Genomic DNA, 23,227 nt, shown 5'->3' with positions numbered 1-23,227 from the left:
ATCCCTTTCAGGTGCTGCCACAGTGCTATTCTAAATACCCCTAGAGAGATCATTGGGTCTCTAACTGGTGTCTTACTGGAGCATGATGAGGCCTCCTGCTCCGGCTGCCTCGGCTTCGATAAAAAAAAATGCTTCGATGCAGACAAGATTGGCGCCTAGCTTATCGTATCATGTTGCACAGCTAGAAAGAAGACATTCCCCACCTCTTTGGAGACAAAGAGGTCAAGATAGAGCCACAGCCAGATATCTCTGTCCACCAGTTTAGTTCAGCTCAGAACTGGGCTTTCTGTCTGTCTGACTCGGAGGTAGAGGAGCCCCTTGTCATCCAACAGATGTACCAACAGAGTACAACACCTATCCCTCCAGTACTGTCCCAAAGGGGGTCGGGTGTCTAGTCCTGAAGCCCACGCTCAGATTTCTGGTTGGCTACTGCCTAAAGGCCCGGGTTGGCACCAAATGAAAGCCAGGGAACTAAGTACGAGACAGCCACAGGCACTGAACTTCTTTAAAGCTGACCCTAAAATCCGCTTTGGCTCCTGAGATTTATTCGGCACCAGAAAGCCATTCTGCGCACAATGTGCAAAAACCATCTTTGGCATTAAAACATCCAGGGCCCAAAGTCCCATTGTCTGCGGGTTCAGAGGACCAAGAACAGCCCATTCTTTTTCGAAAGATTATCACCAGACCTCTCCGTGCCTTCCACCCAGGTGGTCTCAGTAGAAAGCCTACAAAGCTAAGTGCTCAAACTCAAAAAAACTTTGTTTTGGCAGGTTCTGTTATAAAAGTACAATAATATGAAATTTTTATACTCATTATCATAAAATAACAGAATAAAAACTGGAAAAAGAAAAAACAAGACCATAAAAAGAAAGAAGACAAATAGTTTTCATATATTAGCGTGATAACCCCAAAAGTAAAGAGGCAGCAAAGGGGAAAGGGTCCCGCCCCCGCGAGAGAGTGACCCATAAAGTGCATTGAGCATATACAAATATCACATTTGAGGGTAACATTAGTGGTGTATTACATAACAGCCTATGGCGCATACTATTTAAAAATACAAATAATCGAATATGAATGTTAAAAGGAAATAGGCTTCAATTAATACCAACTAAAATCAGGGAAATTGAACCTTTGATAGAACGACAACTAAAGTCGGTACTCTAACTACTGACAAGGCATCTTCGTTTGCACCACATTGCAAATAAAAATGTAGCAATTGCCACAACAAAAACTGGATGAGTATCATGTTTAAATATCCTATAGACCTCTCTGTAGTTTCTTATACCCAAATTCCTACAGAGTTGAAGGAACCATTTAGATCTCGCAGCACTATATAAAGGGAAAAAAAAATTACATGGATCTCTGTTTCTTCCACAATCTTGCACCCGGGGCATAGCAGCTGTTTTGCACCCACCCAGTTATTGGTAAATACATAAAGGGGGAGCGTCCCGTGCCTGAATTGGAGAAACAATTTCTTTGCTTTAAGGGGTTGAATGATATCTAACAATGGCTCCAAGCTATAGTGCTGCTTTATGTCTAGAAACCTGAAGGTAAGGCTAGCTGAGTCTACTGTCTGGAACCTACTTGCCAGTCTCTGTTCTTTCAAGGCAGATGATAAGGATTATTTAAATATAGTGGGGCAAGACTCTTCAGGTGTAGCCCACAAGTCTTTTCTCCCAATTTTGTGAAATTCATCCCAAATAAAAGACAGCCAGTGAATCTTCCCCGCCACCCTGGATAGACAAAACTGATTTAAGCTCCTCTCTAAAGTGTTCCAGCTCAGGGGTGCTCCATATCCTTCGCCAATAGAGAAGCGGACGAAAAGCTATCGAATCAGCAATAGGAGCAATGCCCAAGTCCATCCTTAGTGGAATTAGGGGAGTACTATGCGGGAGGCTCAGAAGTTGCCTTAGAAAATTATTTTCAGTTGCAGTCAGAATGTAACTAGGGCGGTGGCCCCACAGTTCGTCACCATACATCGTGGCTCCCCTTGCTTGAACCTTGTATATTGCTGCAGGGGGGGCGATAACTTTTACAGCGCAGTTCCTATATACTTTTAAAATCCCCCCACTTGCCTGGATAAGTTTTAGATTTGCCTTATTAATCTGTGGACCCCATTCAATTTTTACATTTAGAGTGAGGCCCAATTAATCGAAAACCGGGACCCTCTCTAAGGGCTTGGAATCCAATTTAGCGTGGGGCAGTTGGTTAAATCCGCATGAAAAACCATGTACTTCCTTTTTTTATGTTTACCTCTTGATGCCTTTTTTTTACAAAACGAACTAAATTCCACTAGGACACGATGCATTCCCATGGGTGTTTTCGATAGCAGTAGCGTGTCATCCGCAAACATAAGTGCAGGTATTTTGCGGTTAGCAAGTTTCGGGGAATCTGTGTCACTAACAGCCAAAAGGTCCGTAATTAGTCCTTTGAGAAAGAGGGAGAGAAGGGTTGGGGCAAGCACACAGCCCTGTCTCACTCCCTTCTCCATTCTCAACAGGAAAAGGAGCCGATAATTTCCCGCCATTCCCAAATCTTATTCTGGCAAAAGTACCATCCTGAAGGCGTTAAAGCTGTTGGCAGAGGTAAACTGGAGCACCCATCTCAATCAAAAGGACCCATAACTGGTCTCGATCCACCATATCCAACGCGGATTTACGGTCCACAAACGTTAGGTAGAGAGAACCCCCTTCCAGTGTTATGGTTTTCCAGTAGATTAGCTATAATCTAAACAGCTGATCTATAGTTGATGTCTTTGACCTAAATCCAGCTTGTAAGGGAGGTAATATATTGTGTTGATCCATCAAAATCTGCAGCCTCCCCAATAGAACACGGGCAAAAATATTTTAGGTTACATAGTCTGATAGGCCTGTAATTTGCCGGTTCTAGAGGGGAGCCCTTTTTAAAGATAGGAATAATCTCAGCACCCGCCCAAATTGGGGGGGTTTCAAGCCATGGAGAATTGCGTTACAAAAACACTGCAAGTATGGAGCCCAAATGGCCTGTTCAGATCTAAACAAGTCCCCTGGGACCCGATCCAATTCGTGAGCCTTGTTTGGTAAGACTTTGGCCATGGCCACTGCAGGGGCGGCTCTAAGCTCTTGGCAGGCCTGGGCAGGGAGCGTAGGTAGTGGGGCCTCGGAAGAGGGGGGCCAGGCAGGGCGGAGCCCCCCCGGAGCTCAGGAAGGGGGTCAGGGTGTTTGGAAGTGGAACAGAGCCGGAGGCCGCCAAATCCCTGCCACTGGGCCCGCCACACAAATATGTATCCATCCTCAGAGGATATATATTGGCATGGTGGCCCCTGGGGTTTGGCGGCCCTGTGCACATGCCTAAGGCCGGCCCTGGCCACTGACACCTCAGCTAACGAACTGGGAGGTATTTCGTTACAAAGAACATGAGTATGATCAATACGATCAATACCAGGCAGACCCGTCACTATAACCCCTGGTTGGGATTTCGAGTATAAAGATTTAAAGGGACTCCGCCGAACCTCCTCCCAAAGGTTTGGCTCAATTGCTAGCCTCTGGTTTTCCTGTTTTCACCAGGTTCCAGAATCCTCTTGAATCTTTTTCCTCTAAAGGTTTTTTAACGGCCTGCCATCTATCAATTTCCCACTCAGTTTTAGCAAGTAAAATAATTCTTTTAAAAAGTGCCCTTGCTTCCTTAATGCTCACATTGTCACCCAACCTGAGTTTAATCAGCAGAGCACTCTTTGCATCTCTGCATGCCCTATTATACCAAGGGATTTTGCCTCTATATTCATTTCTTTTGGGGGTTGGGGTGTTACAACAAAACTCTGCCAGGGTTCCAACCAGATCCAAATGATTTTTCCCCAACACCTCTATGTAGTCTGTGGCATCGCTATTATCTATAATAGATCTTGCCTTTTCCAAAAAGGGGATGATGGATTTGTACAGGTAAGCCATTGCCTCTGATGATTGTGAGAACGTTCCCCAGCGAATTATTTTGCCTCCATCAATTGCTACTAAATCAGATGGGGGCGAATTAGTTAGAATCCTGGCCTGCTGTCGGTTGGCACCCATCCAAGGTTACAACCAGCGGGTTATGGTCACTTTCAACACTGATCTGAACCGAAAAGTTCACGATCCTGTGCCAAAGATTAATACTTACTAAGATGTAGTCAATTGTTGATGCCTGACCATTTCTTTCAAAGGTGTTTTCCCCTGTATTGTCATCAAGTAGACAACCATGGCAAGCCCTCAATGAATGACCATTGGTAAGTGAAGTCAATTGTAGGACCAGAGGGGTCAAGCCCCTGATTGGGTAATGGTTGCACATTGGGATTTCCCAGGTTAAATCCTCATCACTCGTGATAGAATGGGATAAACCAATTAGAGGTTTGTAGTGGCATCTAAAACACCCACCAATAATAAAACAGACATGCTCAAGCAGCGTAGAAATAAAAGCAGCCAAGCAGTCTAACGTCTGGGATGTCTGTCCAAAACTAAGTGTAATAGGTGCATCTTCTTAAATTATTCAGGCAAGGATCTTCAGCGTCAATCATCAACAACCAAAGGAGTTACAGCACTGGTCAAGGAACCCGTCAAATATTGTACCTTGGATCGGTCAAAGAAAAATTGTCCAGGTCGAAAAGCCAAAATAAACCACCAGACTGCACAAAAACTCCTTCAACCCTGTAGGGTCTCCAGAATACTTTAATGTTGAGGGACTGATAGCTGACAAATTGCAAGACCTGGAGTGGATTGCTTGATGAGGCAGCATTCTCGGTCCTTAATTGGTGCACTTCCAGGGTTTGTTGCTAGAGGACAGCGGTCAGGTGTCAACACCAGGATTCATCCAGGACATAATTAGAAGTTTTTGCTGTTGCAACTTGTTAGGGGCTGGATGCTCACCCACAATGCAGATGGGTCTTCCGCTGTCCAATGTAAGGGTGGCAGGACCAGTACCACAATATCACCACACATTGGAGTTTGTGATCGCTAATTGCCCTTGAGAAAAAATGTTACACTCCTTTCTGCAAAAGGAGCAGCTGCTAGACTCCCAGAAGCACAAGAGGAAACCGGCCTAGAGACTCTACCAGCCGCAGCTGTGGGTTTCGTATGACATCTTCTGAGTGGCAAGACCCTGCAAAGTACAATGGCTCTCAGGTGCCGAGAAGCAGCGGATGCAACAGGATTTGAGAGTCTTGTCTATAGTAGGCCAGAAAAGGATAAGCTCTTTCAGAAGATGTGGGATCCAGTCTCTATGCAAATCCCGAAGTATATTAGTGCCCAGCTTTTTGATCCATGATTTCTCTGCATCACATCAGGGGATAGGAAATGGGTATGTGCTAGGAGTGAACCTATATATGGCATGACTTGGAGGTCCCAGCCTGGAGTGATGGGAATGGATACAAAGAAGGTCACTTGATGAGGCGGTATGATGGAGATGTTAAAGAGAGTGATGTACTGATTGAGGGACTTCACATGAGGCTGTAGCGTTGTCTTTTCTTATTGTATTATCGTTTTGCCAATTTGCCCCAAAAAAATCCTAAGAAAAATGTATTGAAAACTAAACCATTGCCCTTCTCTACAGTATTTGATAATTTGCTGCACTACTTGATCATTGCTTACTGTTTCAGAACGTTGCACCATCTTTTTAGTGCCCTCCCATCCTTTTGTTTCAAGGCCAATCTATAATGTATTGTAGTATTTTGAAATTGCTCCTTTTTCACAATGTTTTATACCACTTTTCAGTTCAATTTGTTTCTACTACTGTCATATATTCTTCCACAATGTGTCTGGACTTCATTACGGCAAACCCTGCAGATTTAATTATATTATTTGCCCTTGCCTTGCCACGGACTGCTCAGTGGATTATCATACCTTACCCCCAGAGATATTTTACTGGTGGTCGCCATTTCCTGATGATTTGTCCCTAATCCTTGCATTTTTTTTTCCCTAGGACCTACTTCTGTAGTAAAACTGTTAAAATGTTAAAACCAAAGAGCAATAGATTGCGGTTTGCTATTTATCCACCTTCTGGCTAGTATTAAGTAAGCTATAGACTGTGAAATTGTTGTACACCACAAATGAACACTGCATTCACCTGAAGGCTGTGCCAGTCGTGTTGTCGGTCAGCACTCCTCCCTGCATTCAGTGTGTAGCTTTGGTGCTCCCTGGCTGCCAAGCATCCAACATTTTTGCAAGAGACCAGGCAATTGACAGTGGTTGCCTACTCTACTACTTTGTCCTAATTCAAGATGGCAGTTTCCACGTAACTAAATGATCTAGTAGTAGTGTCTTGCCTCTTCCTCATAGTGAGGGGATCATGTACAACATATATAAATGAACATGGTAATCCTACAGTGTAGGAAGCTGGATTTATGTTGCAGTAACCCCCCCCATTTTGTGCCAGATTTCTGATGAACTTTGACTTGATGTGCCCTGGGTCCCTACCAATCAGGTTCCCAGTGCCTGTGTTATTTATCAAAACTGTACCTTATATGCCAAATTGGCACCTCTGGCCACATGTCAGGCCCTTGTAAAAGGTACCATGGGTACTGTGGCCAGGGAAGGGCTGTAAGGGCTGCAGCACTTTGTGCCACCCTTAATATATATATATATATATATATATATATATATAGATCGCCTCATAATGCAGGGAGCATGTTTTGGTGCAGAATAAATTGAAGAGTCAACTTGGCACACATTCCTGGGTGCCATGCCTACAGCCCACTGCCCTAGCATAGGTCAGCCACCCCTCTATCTGGGTGCACTGTACCAGTGGTGATGGTACAGGTGCATGCACCCTGTGCCCCTACAGTGTCTAGACCAATTTATAAACATTTTAAGCGCAGTAATTCCATTAAGAGTATATGGTGCTGAGAGTATGTCATTACGAACTCCGAAGCACCATAATGGCTTTACTGAAAACTGGGAAGTTTGGTATCCATCTCCTCAGCATAATAAACCCACACTGATGCTAGAGTGGGATTTATTCTACCATGCACTCAGAGGGCATCTCAGATATGCCCTCTGAAAAATTACCAGCCTCTGGTAGGTTCCCTGACTGGTAAACACCAATCTGCCACCACAAGACATGTTTCTCGACTGCTGGGGTGGGATCCTGCACTCCCAGGGCACAGAAACAAAGCATTTCCTAGGCAGAGGTGTTCACACCTCCTCCAGGTCAGTAAGAGCCATCTGTGCCAGGGGAGCTTCAAAGGCCTTGCCGCCTTTGAACGAAACCCCCTGCTTCTCCTCCTATCGGGAGTAGGCCTCCTTCCTGTCTCCCCTCCTTTTCGGCAGGAATACAGGCGGGAAAAATTAGAACAGCCCGAAGGTGTGCTCACCTCTGCCAACCCCATCCCTCAGGTTGGGGAGGAGAGGTGAAGCCCACTCTTCAGTGTCCGCCATCTTGCAGATGGCAGTCACTCTCCAATTGGGATTAGGGATTGTGCCCACTCCCCCACATGTGGTGAGCACACTAAGGGTGTAGTCACCCTATGGTCTTTAGCCCATTGTCTACTGACCTAAAGACCCTAAAACGCCTCCTAAATACAGTATTTAGGTGGCAGCCCGAACCCAGAAGGGAGATTCCTGCAACCTACGAAGAAGAAGGATGAAGGAAGATGCAGATACATACTAACTTGGCCCTAGTCCTACTGGCCCGTCAGCAGTTTCCAGAGGTCCTGCGCCAAAAATCGATTGTACTGCAGCCATCGACCTCTAGAACCCCTGGGAGGACTGAGTGCCTTCAACAAAGAACAAAGAACGGATCTCCTGTGAACAGCAGCTCTGTTAAAAAGTAACACCAAAGAAAGACTCCAACCCTACCGATGACAAAGAAACCAGATGCCTGGAACCACCACTGCACCAGATGCCTATGGCATGAGTGACATACCGGCCACAGCAAGGTCCCCCAACTCTCTAGAGTCTGAGTCCGAGTCCACTGTGGGTTTACCCCTCCAGGACTCTCCAACGTCACCTGCTGACTCTGCATGGAGAACTCCCAAACCGCAAGTGGCCCGGGAAGGGGAAATCCGACCTCAAATGCCACCCCTGCATCGAGCTGCCTTCGCCCTGGAGAAGAGGACTTGAGCTGCACCTACATCTCCGAGCCCTCCAACTTACCTGCCCAGCTGTTGGTTCCTCTTGGAAGACTTCCTGGACCGAGCCTGCAGCCAAAACCCCAAACCGGCAACTTCAATTGAAAACAGGGCATCCAACACCAAACCGAACCCTGCACCTGGCTGCCCCTGTGCTGCTGAGGGTGCACCTTGTGTGCTAGATCTGATCTACCTTTGCCCTGAGCTAAACCCTAGGAGCTTTGCTCCCACATTCAAGTGGCGTGCCCGTGAGCAGCCACCAACCGGAGGCCCCCATCCCTTTGGATAACATTGGGCCTCAGCACTCTACACCTGACCACCCTAGTGCCACTGTGGATGCTCTTTGAGTGCATCCGTAACCCTCTTGGAACCCTGGTACCAACCCCAGAAACTAAACTCCCAAGACTGATTACTCACCTTTAAACTGATTACCTGATTTTTTCCCATTGACTGTTTTTCTATGGAAAAAGTTCTGTGTGGAGTTGAAAATTGTATGAAAATCTAAGAAACTGTGTTTTGACCAAAACTGACTGACTTACCTTTTATCCAGGAAATGTCCTAGTGTTATATCTAGTATCTATATTGTAAGAAAAGTCAATATATTCATCCAGCTTGCTTGTCTTGAAAAGTACAGTCCTATTTACCTCTGCCAAGTCCTGCTTGGTTCTATAAATAAAAATACAACAAAGAAATATTTCTATACAAAACAATTGTTCTGAGTTCAGTCTTTGTGAGTGACCATCATTTCTTACCCAAGTGTTCACAATAAATGCTTAACACTACCCTCTGATAAAGCCTAACTGCCCGCCCACACTACCACAAATAGAGAGTACGGTATTATCTACTTTAACCTCTGTAAGCCTTTGGGGATCTACGAAGGGCTATAAGGCTATTCGAACATTGTCACTAGAGGACAGAATGTTCTAACAAAAAAAAACAAAGCCTTTTGGGAGCGTGAGGGGATTGGAATCCCCTCAGGTTCCCTGAAGGCTTTGTTCACAGCCAGAGCTGTGAACAAAGAAACATTGGAATGTTGGAGCTCCGGGCTTATACCAGCCATTATAAGCCCAGAGCACTCCATTGTTTTCAATGGAGCTCCCAACATTCCAATGTTCTAATCTTTGTTCTCTGTCCTTCAGAACACCCAGTCATAAAACCCCTTAAGTGGCATGTGCTGGCCTACAACTTGCATGGACTTTGAGTTATCGATTTAACATCTGGAAAAGGGGTCTGGTATTTGCTGCTGTATATATGATGGATAGAACTTCTCCGAGTGACAATTACACAGTAGTGCACCAACATCAGTAAAAACAAAAACATAACTGTCACTTTAAACAGAAGATTTTTTTTCCATTCCTGTCTTTGAAGCAGGTTATTTCCAACCACTTGTGAATCAGGGAGAGCAAGGACTAAGGGTAGCAGCATCACCTTAAAGACGATTTTTGCTTTAAAAAAATATATAATTAACCAGAAATGCCACTTCGTTTTCTTTAAAATGTTGTTGATGGATTACTTTGTTTTATTTTTAAACAGCTATACAACACAAGTACACAAACTGGAAAGTGTTTTTAGTAAAACGACTTACTGGTGCCAAAACCCTCCCTCCTGATTTTTCTCAAAAGGTAAGAAATGTGTTTTTAAATTAATGTTTATGGATTTTTATCTACAAACCTTTTGAGTGTGAATGTAACTGACACAAACATTTGTCTACCGCCCACTTATTGCTTTTTGTTTTTATCACCCTGAAAAAGTCTCAGTTCTTTAGACATTGACTCTATGCAAGGGGGTTAAAGATGATTGTCCGTAAAAAGGGCAGGCTGATATAAGACAATAGGAAAAAATAGTGTCCTAATACATATTTAGAAATGTACTCCATGAGTGGTACTCTGTCATGGCATCTGTTTTGCAGCATGAATCTTTTCTGGATTCACATGCTGTACATTATTCCGCCATCTAGTGGTTGGGTCCGGAATTGTTGTATTTGTCCTTTTTAAGACTCGCCTGGCGTTAGCTGCGCGCATGCGCTGCTCTAGCCATGCAAGTGCCTTTTGTAATCGATACGATTCAGAAGTGTACTCGGAGCCCCGGCCCTCTTTTCCAGTGGCTCGCGCCACCGTTTGTTAAACGATGGCATGTGATTGGAAAGTGGCCTTTTTGGTTACCTCCTTGTCCACTTTTCGGACGGCCCATCTGAACAGGCCGACGCCATCTTGGTTTGGCGTGACATAGGAGGGTGTGCTGATGGGACCTACGACCCTTGACGCCGGTTGGTTCCCCTGCGGACATGCTGTGTGGCGCGTTGCCTCACTTGCAGCATTCCAAGGTAAAACTGCTTGAAACTGCTTGTTTTGTAATGGAAGAATTGTGGCAAACGATGAGTGGCCTATCCAGCCTACCTAACAAATTCTTAAAACATTTTGCAAACACGAAGGGAAAAGAACAAGATAATGTGCTGTAGTAAACAGAGCTGAGTTTGCTTCAATGCGCCCTGAGTAGCACATCGTTACTCAAAAATGGCACTCACTCGCAGCTGATGAACTTTACTGAAGTAATGCTTCTGGCTGGCCCTCGTCTGAGCATGGCGGCCATTTGGATGAAGCAGCCGGGCTTTAGGCACAGTGAATGAATGATTACCTAAGCTGTGCATCAGAGGGCAAACTATGATGAGCATTTTGTGTTGAGCAATGGGTAATTCTCAGCCACTGAACTAATGCAGCAGACAGTTGCCCAGTCTTAGTAGCAGGAATGTGTCGCATCAGCAAATTCCCACCACAACGTTAAACACAGAGACCAAAAACATCTCTTGAATGCTTCACGGAAAAAGAAGCACACGACACACAGCTTGTTTTGGAAGGCTGAGCTGTATTTCTCGTCCTAGTTACCTGGTAAAGTAGCTTCAGCTGCACAAGTGTGAAACTAATGCCTATTCATATAGCATTAACTTTAAATGCCAGCTATTTATTTTGCCTGCAGTTGTGTGCTCTGCTACATGGTGATTTATTATCCACCTCCTTTTGAAAGTTGCTGTAATAAAAGGGTGTAACTGACACTGTGACACTGCAGCTATCTGCTATTTGAATGCTTGTTTTGGCGTGATTTATTTTGGTCTACTTGGCAAATAATAATTGCATGGCAAAACTGAAAGTATTGTTATCCAAAAACATCACTAGTAAAGTGCCCGCATCAGTGAATGCTTTTTTAAAATTATTATTACAAGCATAAAGCAGCCACACTTAGGTGGCTGCATATTTTTTTCATTTTATTTTGGGATATATGCTATAACCATCGCACCCTGGCAATGAATCGCATTTATTTTTAGGTATACGTGCAGATGTGATTAGGCATGCTGTACGGGGCAGTGGGTTCCTCAGCCAGATCTGTAAAAACGCGCATTGCAAAGGTGCCAAATAGGCCCAGGGCATTTTGATAACCTGTTCTGGATTCATCATCTGGAGTTAAAGCCATTTGCTTTGCTTTTCAATATCTTTAGCAAAGCAAATGGCTTTAACTTTATCAAAGGCAAGACCTATTGCATTTTCAATGCTTGTTTTTTCTATTCAAATAATAAGCAATTATTGTAGGGAAGGAGGAGCACAGGGGAGAGACAGAAAGCAGACGAAATTACAAACAATGAATGTGGGGTCAGGGGGAAAGTGGGATATCGATGTCATCCATTGCAGGTGGTGTACATGTCACCTCGATACCTATTCCATTGTCCCCAGATTTTCCCCCATTTCCGGGGGCGGCCCCGGGCCAGATACACAGTTTTTTCCCAAAACATGCACCAGTCCATGTTTCCTTCCACATCTCAACCGTAGGCTGTCTTTGGGACCCCCACAGTTGTGCGATATCACATTTAGCAATCATGGCCCCCAGGGTCGCCCACTGGGTCTGGGCCACGTTATAATCGGTGGGTTCCCAAACATTTAGCAAACGGCGTCTGGCCTCCGGTAGCAGAGGGACACCCGTAACTTCTTCCATTACATCATACACCCCATTCCAATAAGCCATCACGTCACACATTCCCAGATAATATGTAGAAATGTCCCCATCATACCACATCCCTGCTTATACAAACCCTCATCGGAGAAGCCCATGTGAACCAGACGGGGGCCCGTGACGTACACCCTATGAAGGATCTTAAGCTGGACCAGCCGAAGTCTTGCTGGGATAGCAACCTCCTTGGGAGAGTAAATCACCGATTGCCAGTCCTTATCATCTAATTCAAGAACCGTCCCGGACCTAGAAATCATGCAAAGGCAACAGAAGATCCGATCTATCATTAATCAGCTTTTTATATACTAGGGAGATTGTATTCTCAGGAACATGGCCATCTAGCAATCTATCTTCCAGCGGGGAAGACTCTGGTATAGCCTCCCCCACCGAGAAGACAGACAACAAAGCATGGCGGACTTGAACATAGAGGAAATATTCAGAGTTCCCCAATTCAAACTCCTTCTTTAACTTATCAAATGACTTCACTTGTCCTTTGACCCATAGGTCTCCCACCTTGCTAATGCCAATGAGGTCCCATCTATCGAACCCTTTTGCCTTCCACAGAGTACCAAGCCTATCTGAGTCAAAAATTGGGGTCGCTAAAGTCAGGCGGTCCTTCCAACCCATAGAAGCAGTTGGATCATGCCATACACGAAACGCCGTCCTTTTAGGCCGACCTGACCGCTGATTCAGAGTACAGTGCCCTATAGTAATTGCCCCCCTGCAACAACCATTTGTCCATAGCAAACGCAGGATTCAGTTCAGGACCATATATACCATGATTAATGGCCCCCAACTGTGACGCCCAATAATATCGCTTGATGTCCGTGAGGGCGATACCCCCATCGTACCACGGGAGCGTTAGTTTGGACAATGCAATGCGAGGTCGACCGTCCCATATCAATTTCCTCTGGAGACTCTCGATGTTTCGAAAATAACTCGAAGGTGTTTTGGAGGGCATATAAGAAGCGAGGCAAAGACATCATCTTAAAAAGGGCCGCGCGTCCCAACAGCGAGAGTGGAAGCTTATGCCATCCCGCGACATCCTGTCTCAATCGATTTAACGGTGGAAGAAGATTAAGCTCATACCGGGCTACAGGGTCTATGGAGACCTAAATACCCAGATATTTAAATCCCGATTGGGCCACCTGTATGGGGCAATTACGTGGGAGGAGGGGGGTATCTCCAGAAAGAACATATTAATAGGATTTTGCTCAATTGATAATTAAACCCGAGTTTCTACCGAAGGAGGCCAGGACATCACAGAAAACCATCAACTACTTCCTGGGCGAGGTGAGATATAGCAATATGTCGTCAGCATAGAGCGAAATGCGATCTTCATAATCATTGGACCACCGAATACCCCTTATCGAGGGCTCCAAGCGGATCCAGGCGGCGAGGGGCTCCAGGGCCAGGGCAAAGAGGAGCGGTGATAGGGAGCATCCCTGACGGGTACCACGCCCGAGACTAAACTGTACCGAAACTCTACCATTGACTACGATCTGAGCAAGCGGGTCTTCATAAAGAAGCCGGACCTAACCGATAAAGCCGGGACCGAAACCAAATTTAGCTAATGCAGCCCACAAATAAGGTCACTCAATGGTGTCAAAAGCCATCGTGGCATCCAAGGACGCCAAGATGGCCGGCTCACGCAACGTACCCAGCCCTCGCGAGAACTCCATACAGACGCCTGAGATTCAATGCAGTGTTATGATGGGGAATAAAACCGGACTGATCCGGATGGGCCAGGTCACTAATGACAGTGATTAAGCGATTGGCCAGCACCTTTGCGAGAATCTTAGGCTCAGCGTTCAAAAGAGATATAGGACGATACGACCCACACTTGTCCCTTGGTTTCCCTTCTTTGTGTATAACAACAATAGTCGCAAGTCGCTGGTCTCGAGGGAGAGAACCACACTCACAAGATTCCAAGAACATAGCTCTCAAATAGGGGGCTATCTTGTCGGGTCGCAACTTGTATAGCTCTATCGGCAGCCCATTAGGACCCATGGCCTTACCAGACCGCAAGGAGCGGATCACAAGGGCAACCTCATCGGCGGTTAATGCGCTGTCCATTCGCTCTCTATCAACGTCCGAGAGACTCTGCAATGCAATGTCATGCAGCAACAAATGAGAGTCCTCCTCCGGCCTATCCGACACGGGGGAGTATACCGTCCGAAAGTGATCAGCAAAGCATTCAACAATCTCTACCGGGTCTGAGACCCGCATACCACTCACCCTCTCAATCTCAGGCACGACCCGACTAGCCCTGTCCTTCTTGTCCAACCATGCTATCAATTTACCTGCCTTGTCTCCCACGTCATATAGCCGACCCTGTTGCTCTGTTCACCACCGCCTCATTGTTTAGTTTTTTAACGCCAGCAATCAAAGACAGGGCTTGACCCCTAAGAACTGTTTTAAAGGCCTCCCAAAGTGACACTGCAGACGAGACAGAGCCCTCATTTTCAGAAAAATATAGATCAAGTGACTTTATCAAATTGTTACGAGTTGTAGGATTACGAAGATATCAAGGGTTGATCGGGGCCACCCGCCCCTCAGTCCCCGAAGACAATTCAATTCGAAGCCACAGAGGAGAGTGATCAGAAATTCCTCGGGCCATATGTTTAACCTCAGCGACGGCCGCCGCCTGTGCAGCAGGCACCAGAACGTAATCAATCCTCGAAAGGCTACCGTGGGCACCGGAGTGGAACGTGTATTGCCGCTGAGCGGGATGCAACAGTCTCCAACAGTCTACAAGGCCTAAGGTATCGATGAGACCACAAAGCCAGTTCTGCGCCCCCTTAAGGTCTCTAGGTGGATGTCTTTCAAAAATACCAGACACAATGGCATTAAAACCACCACCCAATATCAATGACCCCTCGGGGAGAGCCAGGAGAACCCGCCCCAGATCTGTGAAGGTATGGACTGCAGACCGGGAGGGACATATACGGATACCAGGGACAGGGTCCTACCCTCCCAACGACCAGTAAGGACAACATAGCGCCATCTATCATCGAGAACCGTTGCATCTACCCCCAAAGGGGGAGAATTCTTAATAAGAATACCCACCCCTCGGGAACCTGAGGAAAACACTGCATGAGCGGCCAAACGATACCCCTTCTATTCATAGCATAGCATGTATTTCCAATCAAGTGAGTTTCCTGTAGTAGAACCACGTCAGGGGAATAACGTTTTAACTGCTGCAATACCACCCCATGCTTTATCCTATCCCCCAGCCCATTCCAGCTCAGAAGTCTCAATCCCCTACCCCCCATCCCACACAAGAAGAAGATTCCAACCCCAAGAGGAACCCAGCGCTCTAATCAGAAAGTCTTGCAATACATTGCCTTGCAGAAAATGAAACTGAAAAAACACAACCCCCCTCCTCCCCACCAAACAACCCGTTACAACACCCTGCACCCCTGCATAAGACTAGAAAGCCACCCCAACTTGCAGTGTGCCTGTCGCCCCAACATCTAAACTAATCTACAGAAAGTCAAGCAGAGGAGGAAAACGACCCCCCGATAGCCCCGCAACCCCCCGAAATGCCTCATAAAAACACATTACACAGTTAGTGCGCCACAGTTCGAAGCTTCCAGAATACCCCAGGAACCAGTCAATGATGAAGCTTATTCCTGGTCCATCGATTGGCCCTCTGCGCCACCACTCTGCCCGTCCTGCGGATGATGGGCCGGAAGAGTATCAAGCCAGTCGGAGACTACGTCTGGTCTGTCGAAAAAATAAGTCCGCTCTGCATGTTCGATCCGCAGCTTGGCCGGAAAAAGCATGGCGTATTTGAGGCCCATCTCTCGGAGTCTCCTTTTCACCCCAAGAAAAACAAGTCTCTGTTTCTGCACGGCTTGGGTAAAGTCTGGATAAAAACTGATGGTAGTGTTCTCAAACTTTATGGGACTGCCTGTTCGCGAAGCCTGCAGGATAGCGTCTCTGTCGTGGAAATTGAAAATGCGTGCTATTATAGGCCGTGGCGGGGCACCCTTCTTGGGTTGTCCACCCGGAACTCTGTGAGCTCGTTCCACAATGAAGAAATTGCTCAGTCCCTTGGGTGCAAGGTCATTCATGATCATGTTCTCCACAAAAAGATCAGTTGCTGAATCCTCCGCCTTCTCCGGAACTCCTATAATACGGACGTTATTCCGCCTAGACCTTCCTTCAAAATCCTCCAGCTGAAGTGCAAGGAGGTCATTGGAAGCCCTTAAGTTGCGAACCTCCGTCTGTATCTCGACATTGTCCGTCAGGCTAGTAGTCTTAATATCCAGCAATTTAACCTTTTCGTTGGTTTTCGCTAGGTCCGTGCGGATCAAATTCACATCAACTGCCACAGTGTCAAGTTTATGGGCAAGAGTCTCCATTTGTCCCCCGAGGGACGATCTGATCCCATCAATAGCGGCCATGACGTCTTGTAGGGTAGGCTCCGTCGCTGAGGTCAGTGGATCTTTCGCTCCCTCCAGCAACCTACCCGGTCCACTGGGCGACACCTTAGCCTGGGCATAGCGGTCCATGATGTTGGTTTGGGTATAGCTGCCCTGCCGAGTAGCCTTCGATCTCTGCTTGTCCACCACAGGAGGAGGAAGGCGGGGCCGCTCAGTCTCGTGGCAGCCCAGAACCGAAGGTCGCCCACCCCCGCCCAGGGGCCTAACTCTAGGCGCCAGCGCCCGACCCGGCCCCCGATCCCCGTCCGGGGCAGACGCTACCCCAGCCCGCAACGCTGCTCGTGGCCCAGAACCCCAGAGCCAGCACTGGCAAACCCCCAGGCAGACAACCGGGGATGACGAGTACAGGCACCCGGCACCCAGAGCAGACCCCGGACCATAGTTGCAGCGCCCCAGCACAGGACTTACCCGCGATCCAGGCGCAGGGAGAGCGGTCACCGGTGGGGTGGCGACCCGCTCCTCTGCCGTAGCGTCTCCTCCCGGGCTCCCCCGAGCCCAAGTCTGGTATCAATCGGCAGCAAATCGCCGCAGCTGCAGGATGGATGAGGGGAGCGGTGTTAACGACGCCTCAGGCCCTCAGGATGTCGTGTGTAGGCCGCCCGGACAGCGGAGCTTCAAGCAAAGGCTGCCATCTTGGTCGCCTCCGTGGCCACGCCCCCCCAAGCAGGTTTATTCATTCATATTACTCTTTCATAGAATGTACACCTCGACACGATTGAATTTGTAGTTACACAATAAAAGTACATTCATTCATCCATTAATTCATCGTATTACTCTTCCATACAATGCTTGCCTGTAGGTGAGTCGTTTGCAGAGTTACACAATACATAATTAATTAATTTCACTATTTCAAAGAACGTATGCCTCTGGGGGTGATGCAGTTTGCAAAGTTAAGTAATACAGGTTTATTCATTCACTATTCCAATCATTCGCCGCCTGCTCTTGTACATAGGTTCCGTAAATTGGCTTTTTATCAAGTCAATGTTGGATTTGACAGCCAGCATTGGGAAAGCTGTCAAGAAAATGTATGGCATGGGTAAACACTTAAAAGGTCACAAAGGCTAAACCTATTGGCTATGTCAGTGCTTGTTAAAATCATATTGACACCTACGAAATTGTGCCGTACCAAAGAAATACAATTATGTATTTTTTTAATGCAGGTGGGATTCAAGAGACCAGAGTTGTCTAAAGCTGCCAGGACCTTGGTGCAGGGCAGTAAAGGGCAAAAGTCCATCCTTCTCAAGTGCGGCGCCTGTGTTGATAAAAGCGGGCACCTGTGTTTTTGATAAAAGCAAAAACCTGTGTTTATAAAAGCGGGCCCCCGTGTTAAAAGCGGGAACCTGTGTTGTTGATAAAAAAGCGCCCGTGTTGATAAAAGCTAGCACCCGTGTTGTTAATAAAAACGGGCGCCCGTGTTGTTAAAAGCGGGTAAAAGAGGGTACCCATGTTATTAATTACAGCGGATGCCCTTGTTGTTAGTGAAAGCGGGCGCCCGTATTAATCTCAAAAGGGGCGCCATACTCAAACCTAAACCCCGGGGCCGGAGCGGGGATAAGGAGCTGCAAGCTGCGGGCACTATTGTTAAATTGTTAATTGATTTTGGCGATCCGCGCATAACAAAAGGATTGGGGGTCTGCCTTTGTTGAACCTGAAGATATCTCGGGCACGTCTTAAAAGCACAGTGCCTTTAAAATAAATATAACATTTTATGTGCAGCGTTAATGGCGCCTCTGCCATTCTTGAAGCAAAACACATAAGATCAGATAAAGCGCTGCCCTGCTGCTTAAAAACACACACAAGGGGTTCCAGACAAAGCATTTCTGCCTGTAATAGGAGAAATCCATTTTAGAAAATAGTGCTCACAGATTGTAAATAAGACCTATCGAGTAACTACACAGTAAGGGCAGTCCTCATGGGAGGTTACAAAAGAAGAAAAGGCGGTTCTAAGGAGGAATTACTAAGCCTATTCATTAATCAAAAGCAACCGCTTAGAATGGACAGCAACAGGAGCCAATTGAAAAGATGGGTGGAAAATGGCCTGAGCTTCAAGTCAATACCTGAATACAGCATGTCTTGAAGAGACAGCGCAAGCGCTGCTTAGGCTAGACACAATAATGGATCTGAAGATGGCTACCAAAGTTGGGAGCTTCCCGAGGAAGCACAACAACATCACAAGGGTACACCAAATGGAGGTCTGTTGACGCTCACCAACAAAAGCACAAAGAAAGTTGGGCAAATGTTTTTTTTTTAGAAAAGATTTCCGTACCCGACCACTAGATGGCAGATTAATGCACAGCATGTGGATCCAGAAAATTCTTCAAGCTGCAAAACTACACAGACGGGTAAGAAACTACACGGTCGAAAGAGCAGATGTGCTACATTTTTATCATTATGCCTGCGTTGGTACAAGAAATGTGTGTATTTTGTCCTTACTATCAGCTTATGCAGCACGTCTGCTCAGCCGTCTGTGAATCAAACTCTGAGAAAATCCGTGTAAAATGAATATAAACATTGTGCTAATGCTGCAGCTCCTAGACAATTGTGTTTCTGATTTTCAGGTATCGGAAAGCATGCAGTATCCTTTCAAGCCTTCCATGCGGGTAGAAGTCGTTGATAAAACACACCTTTGTCGCACACGAGTGGCATACGTAGACAGTGTAATTGGTGGACGATTAAGATTAGTTTATGAAGAAAGTGAAGACAAAACAGATGACTTCTGGTGCCACATGTATAGCCCACTCATTCATCACATTGGCTGGTCCCGAAGTATAGGCCATAGATTTAAAAGATCTGGTAAGCATTTTAGAACAAATACTATTTATCAAATTGTGCTTGTTTAGATGAGTAAAAAAATATGTAGAAATTGCCTTTTAATTGTAGGCTATTAAAGATACAGTGAAGGACATCAGTGGTCTAACAATGGTTGGTTTACCAAGGTGGTCCGAGTAATAACATAATATCACCACTCAATGGGCACTAAATAAGCTAAAGCCAAAATGTTTGGAGCTATAGTTTTATGTGTTCATTTTCTTATGCCTTGATTTTGAGTGCCTCCTAGCTCAAAAGCATGCTTATAATAATCGCACCAAATCAACGGAGCTGTTAGTTGGGGCTGTGGTTTTGCTCCCGTTCAATAAAATTGGATGGTGTTATGGGTACTGATTTGTTGAGCAAGTTTGCAATGCCAGTTACTTTATTAAATATTTTAAACATGTAGGATGGGAGTTTATTTATGTTCCTCTTCCTTTGGTACGTTGCAGCTGACGAATGCCCAACAAAAGTCACTGTTCATTAAAACTTTCTCTCCAAAGAGACAGCAATATTAAGGAACTCCCTTCAAGACCAGGAATAAACTTCTATGCCCACCTTTAATTCATAAAGGCAGTGATGACTCTGAGCAACTTACTCATGCCCTCTTCCTCAACAGGTAGCTCAGACACCTATCCTTCCAGGAGTTACACCCAATCCCCCAGTCTAGATAAAACTCTTTGCACAGCTATCTCTCCAACAGTCCTTGTTCTTTCTTCGTGACCAGCCTTGCAACCCACAACATTCAGTCTCTCATTTCTCTTTGCTCTACTACATGCTGTGATATAGCTATATACGTGACGCAATATGAGAAATATGAAAAGCACTCCAGCATAAAAAAACATTACCCACAAAGGCTGCATTGCTAACCCACATCCTTGCAACCAAGCACAATCTACATTAAAGTGCTACCTGTATAGCTTTTTTTTAACTTTCGTTTGACTCCTACTGATTACAACAATGTCCTCTCTTCAGCCAAGTTTTGTTACTTGTTCTTACTGTTTACTGTAGCATAAATCACTTTGTTGTTTTAGATATCACAAAAAAACAAGATGGACAAATGGATGCTCCGCCACATTTATTTATTAAGGTAAGGATCTGAATGGGCCTGTATATGATTCGAATGCATTCTTGTGAACACGTTTAGTATTCAGCATAATGAACGAGTGCCATCCTAAGAAGGAGGGATGGAAATCTCCCTCCACACACGTTTTTCCTTATTTCAGTATTGAAAAATAGAACTCAATTAGGTTTTCGTTCATCATGGTTTAGTACTATAAACTGCTGTACAAGTTTCATTCCAGTTTTGCTGAGTTGTAACTTTTCATTAAATTAAGTGGGTTAGAATTGTGTTGTGACTCAGTAATTGTCACCCTAAAATTGTTTTATCAATTAGTATTGAGGAATGGTTGTTATCTATCCATGAAGGGTTAACATCTAATAGAGCTACCAAAGACTTTTGGGTAATTGTCTCCCAGTGAGGTTCTCCGTAACAGAACGGGACAACCATTTCTAGAAGCCCACTGTGTCTGTCATCTGTCTAAAGATGGATTTTGAATGCAACATTCCCTGCATTAAAATTTTAGTATATCAACTTGCAAGCGCAGTTTCCATACATCACCCTCACCTATATACAAAGAGAGCATGCCTCGCAATAGGGTGAAAGTTACCAGCACTCTCATTGTACACAAACACAGCATCTAGTATTACAAAAATCACTCTCCAATATCTACTTTCACTTTGACACAGGTAATCTTTAAAAATGGTGGCGTGTAAATTTGCCACCTGAATGGCACTGAGCGAAAAAGGCTAACTAGGCTATAGTATGGTTTTTCCATGCGAAAATTTGGAAAAGAAAATATATCGAAATAATGCACTTTACAGCACACTTTTATTACGCAAAGTTGTTAAAAACCATTGGCTCTGAAGGGGGCACTCATAAAATATTACAGTGCTTTAATAGTATACCATAGGAGATAGGTCTATGAAAATGTGGTAAAGGGTAGACCCTTTTGAAATATAAAGCACACAAATTGCCTAAACCACACTTACTTAAACGAAAAAACGTTTTTAGGTTAGAAAAATATTTATTACATTCCAACCAGGCATTATTTTGACTTTTAAAGTATCTTTTTTAACATTAATAGGCAGAAATGAAACGGACTGTGCATTCAATATTTAGTATACCAAGAACGCCTCACCTTCCCAAAGGGTATTGGATTATTTATACCCACACCATGTTTTGAAAAGATAGTGGCTAAACAAGGCATTTGTTCCGAACGATTTCCCGATAAATGACTAAAAAGTAGTAGGCAATATAAGTAGTTCATAAAGGATAATTCCACATGTCCTACAGTGTATCATAGCATCTACCTTCCCCTATACATGTGCCGTCCTTTCTTTTTTAATTTTGTTATTTCCCCAATGATTCTCAGTCATGTTATGTGGAAGGTAAAAGTTTTTTAAACACATGAAGTTTACAAAGTTAAAAAAAAGTCTAAAAAAGGTGAATATTTGATTCCTGTTGATGGTAGTGGGAAGTTGATTTTCCTGACGTAAGGGGCAGCAAGTTGCAGCATATGGACTGCTGCACTGCAGCCATGCACTACAGCCATGCACTGATTGAGCTCACCTCTGTCACCGTCCCAGGATCTGTTCTCCTGATGTGGATGCCTGGCCTCAGCAAGCAGCAATTCAAATGTTTCTTGCACCAAATTGCCCCATCTTTCATGGGTGTGCTAAATATTTCTTCGGAAGAACCTGAAAAAGGTTTCTGATTTCCCCCAGATTTTGTGGACCAAGTTAAAACTAGGCCTGCCCCTAGCAATGAGTGAAACTCTCTATAGGAAGGCGCTGGGTGAAAGAACATATACAAATATTAAAATGTTGACTGGAGATAGATTCTACAAGCACATACAGCAGTGCTATTCCTCACACAAGTATTTCTCTTACACGTTTTAAGAGCAAACGGGTTATAGGAATCTTGTAGGTTATTGTCTTAGACCAGGGTTGTGAGTGGCACTCTCATTTTAAATATATATTTGAAAGTGAAGTAAAGTTTCCTCCAAACATCAGCTTATCAATTTATGCAAATACATAAATTATGCTGTCAAATGTAGTTTTGATTTTGAAAAAATAAATGTTATTCCTGATAACTTTTTATCGGAAATCTGAATTACGAGATCTGATGTCTATAGCGCTTGCCCCATTCATGGCATACATATTGTATTCAGTACTTACTATTATGGCTTTCTGTGAGCCTTCCTCAGCCCCCCTGCTTCTTTTACTCCAGAGCTCTTAGTCAGTGGTTTAAGACATAATCAGTCACATCTGGGATCAGTCCAAAGAGCTATTTTATTTTCACTGGTTTTCTGTTGGCTGCTGGGTGTGTCATCCATCCTCTTGTGTAATGCATGATGGACCATTTATATGTTAAATCAGTCCGCTAGCAGTCTAGTAACACTAGGAAGTAAGTGCTGTCAAAATATATAAAAAATAAATGCTACAAAACGGGGTTATTTTCTAATATTTCGGATGCTTTTGTCTTCACACACGTTCCAGTGCTGCTATGACTGATTGTAAGCATGCTTTTGTTACAGCACTACTCTAATAGTTTGACGTTTTCTTTTTTTAAACTCTTGATTATTGTTAACCGGGCATAATATAAGCGGTTGCCAGTTGTCATATGGTAAACATTTCACGTCTCTTTTCATGGTGATATACACATGATCACATTACATTCAGTACATTACATTTGGTAGATCGTTACGAGTAGCCCTCTTTCGCTTGCGTCCCTCAGACAGAAGCTGTATCCGACACAGTCCGAGGCGGAGTGCAGACATTCCCCCTATACGCGTTCCAGACTCCCCATATTCTCTCCCACTTTTTGGGGCAGCCGTGG

General features: G+C 45.0%; 1 protein-coding gene across 2 annotated transcripts in view; it reads left to right on the top strand.

Moving 5' to 3' along the window:
- MBTD1 (mbt domain containing 1) overlaps positions 1-23,227 on the top strand; it is a 947,763-nt gene that overhangs the window by 113,339 nt on the left and 811,197 nt on the right. For both annotated transcript variants that reach the window (XM_086930849.1, XM_086930850.1), the window contains exons 8-10: positions 9,605-9,693; positions 19,077-19,311; positions 20,361-20,416. In XM_086930849.1, the coding sequence (XP_086786975.1) occupies positions 9,605-9,693; positions 19,077-19,311; positions 20,361-20,416 (380 nt within the window). The remainder of the gene's footprint in view (positions 1-9,604; positions 9,694-19,076; positions 19,312-20,360; positions 20,417-23,227) is intronic.

The sequence above is a fragment of the Lissotriton vulgaris genome, chromosome 7, assembly GCF_964263255.1.
Source record: "Lissotriton vulgaris chromosome 7, aLisVul1.2, whole genome shotgun sequence".
NCBI classification, from domain to species: domain Eukaryota; kingdom Metazoa; phylum Chordata; class Amphibia; order Caudata; family Salamandridae; genus Lissotriton; species Lissotriton vulgaris.
Note: the sequence above shows the minus strand (reverse complement) of the source record. Positions and strands in the feature narration are given on the sequence as shown.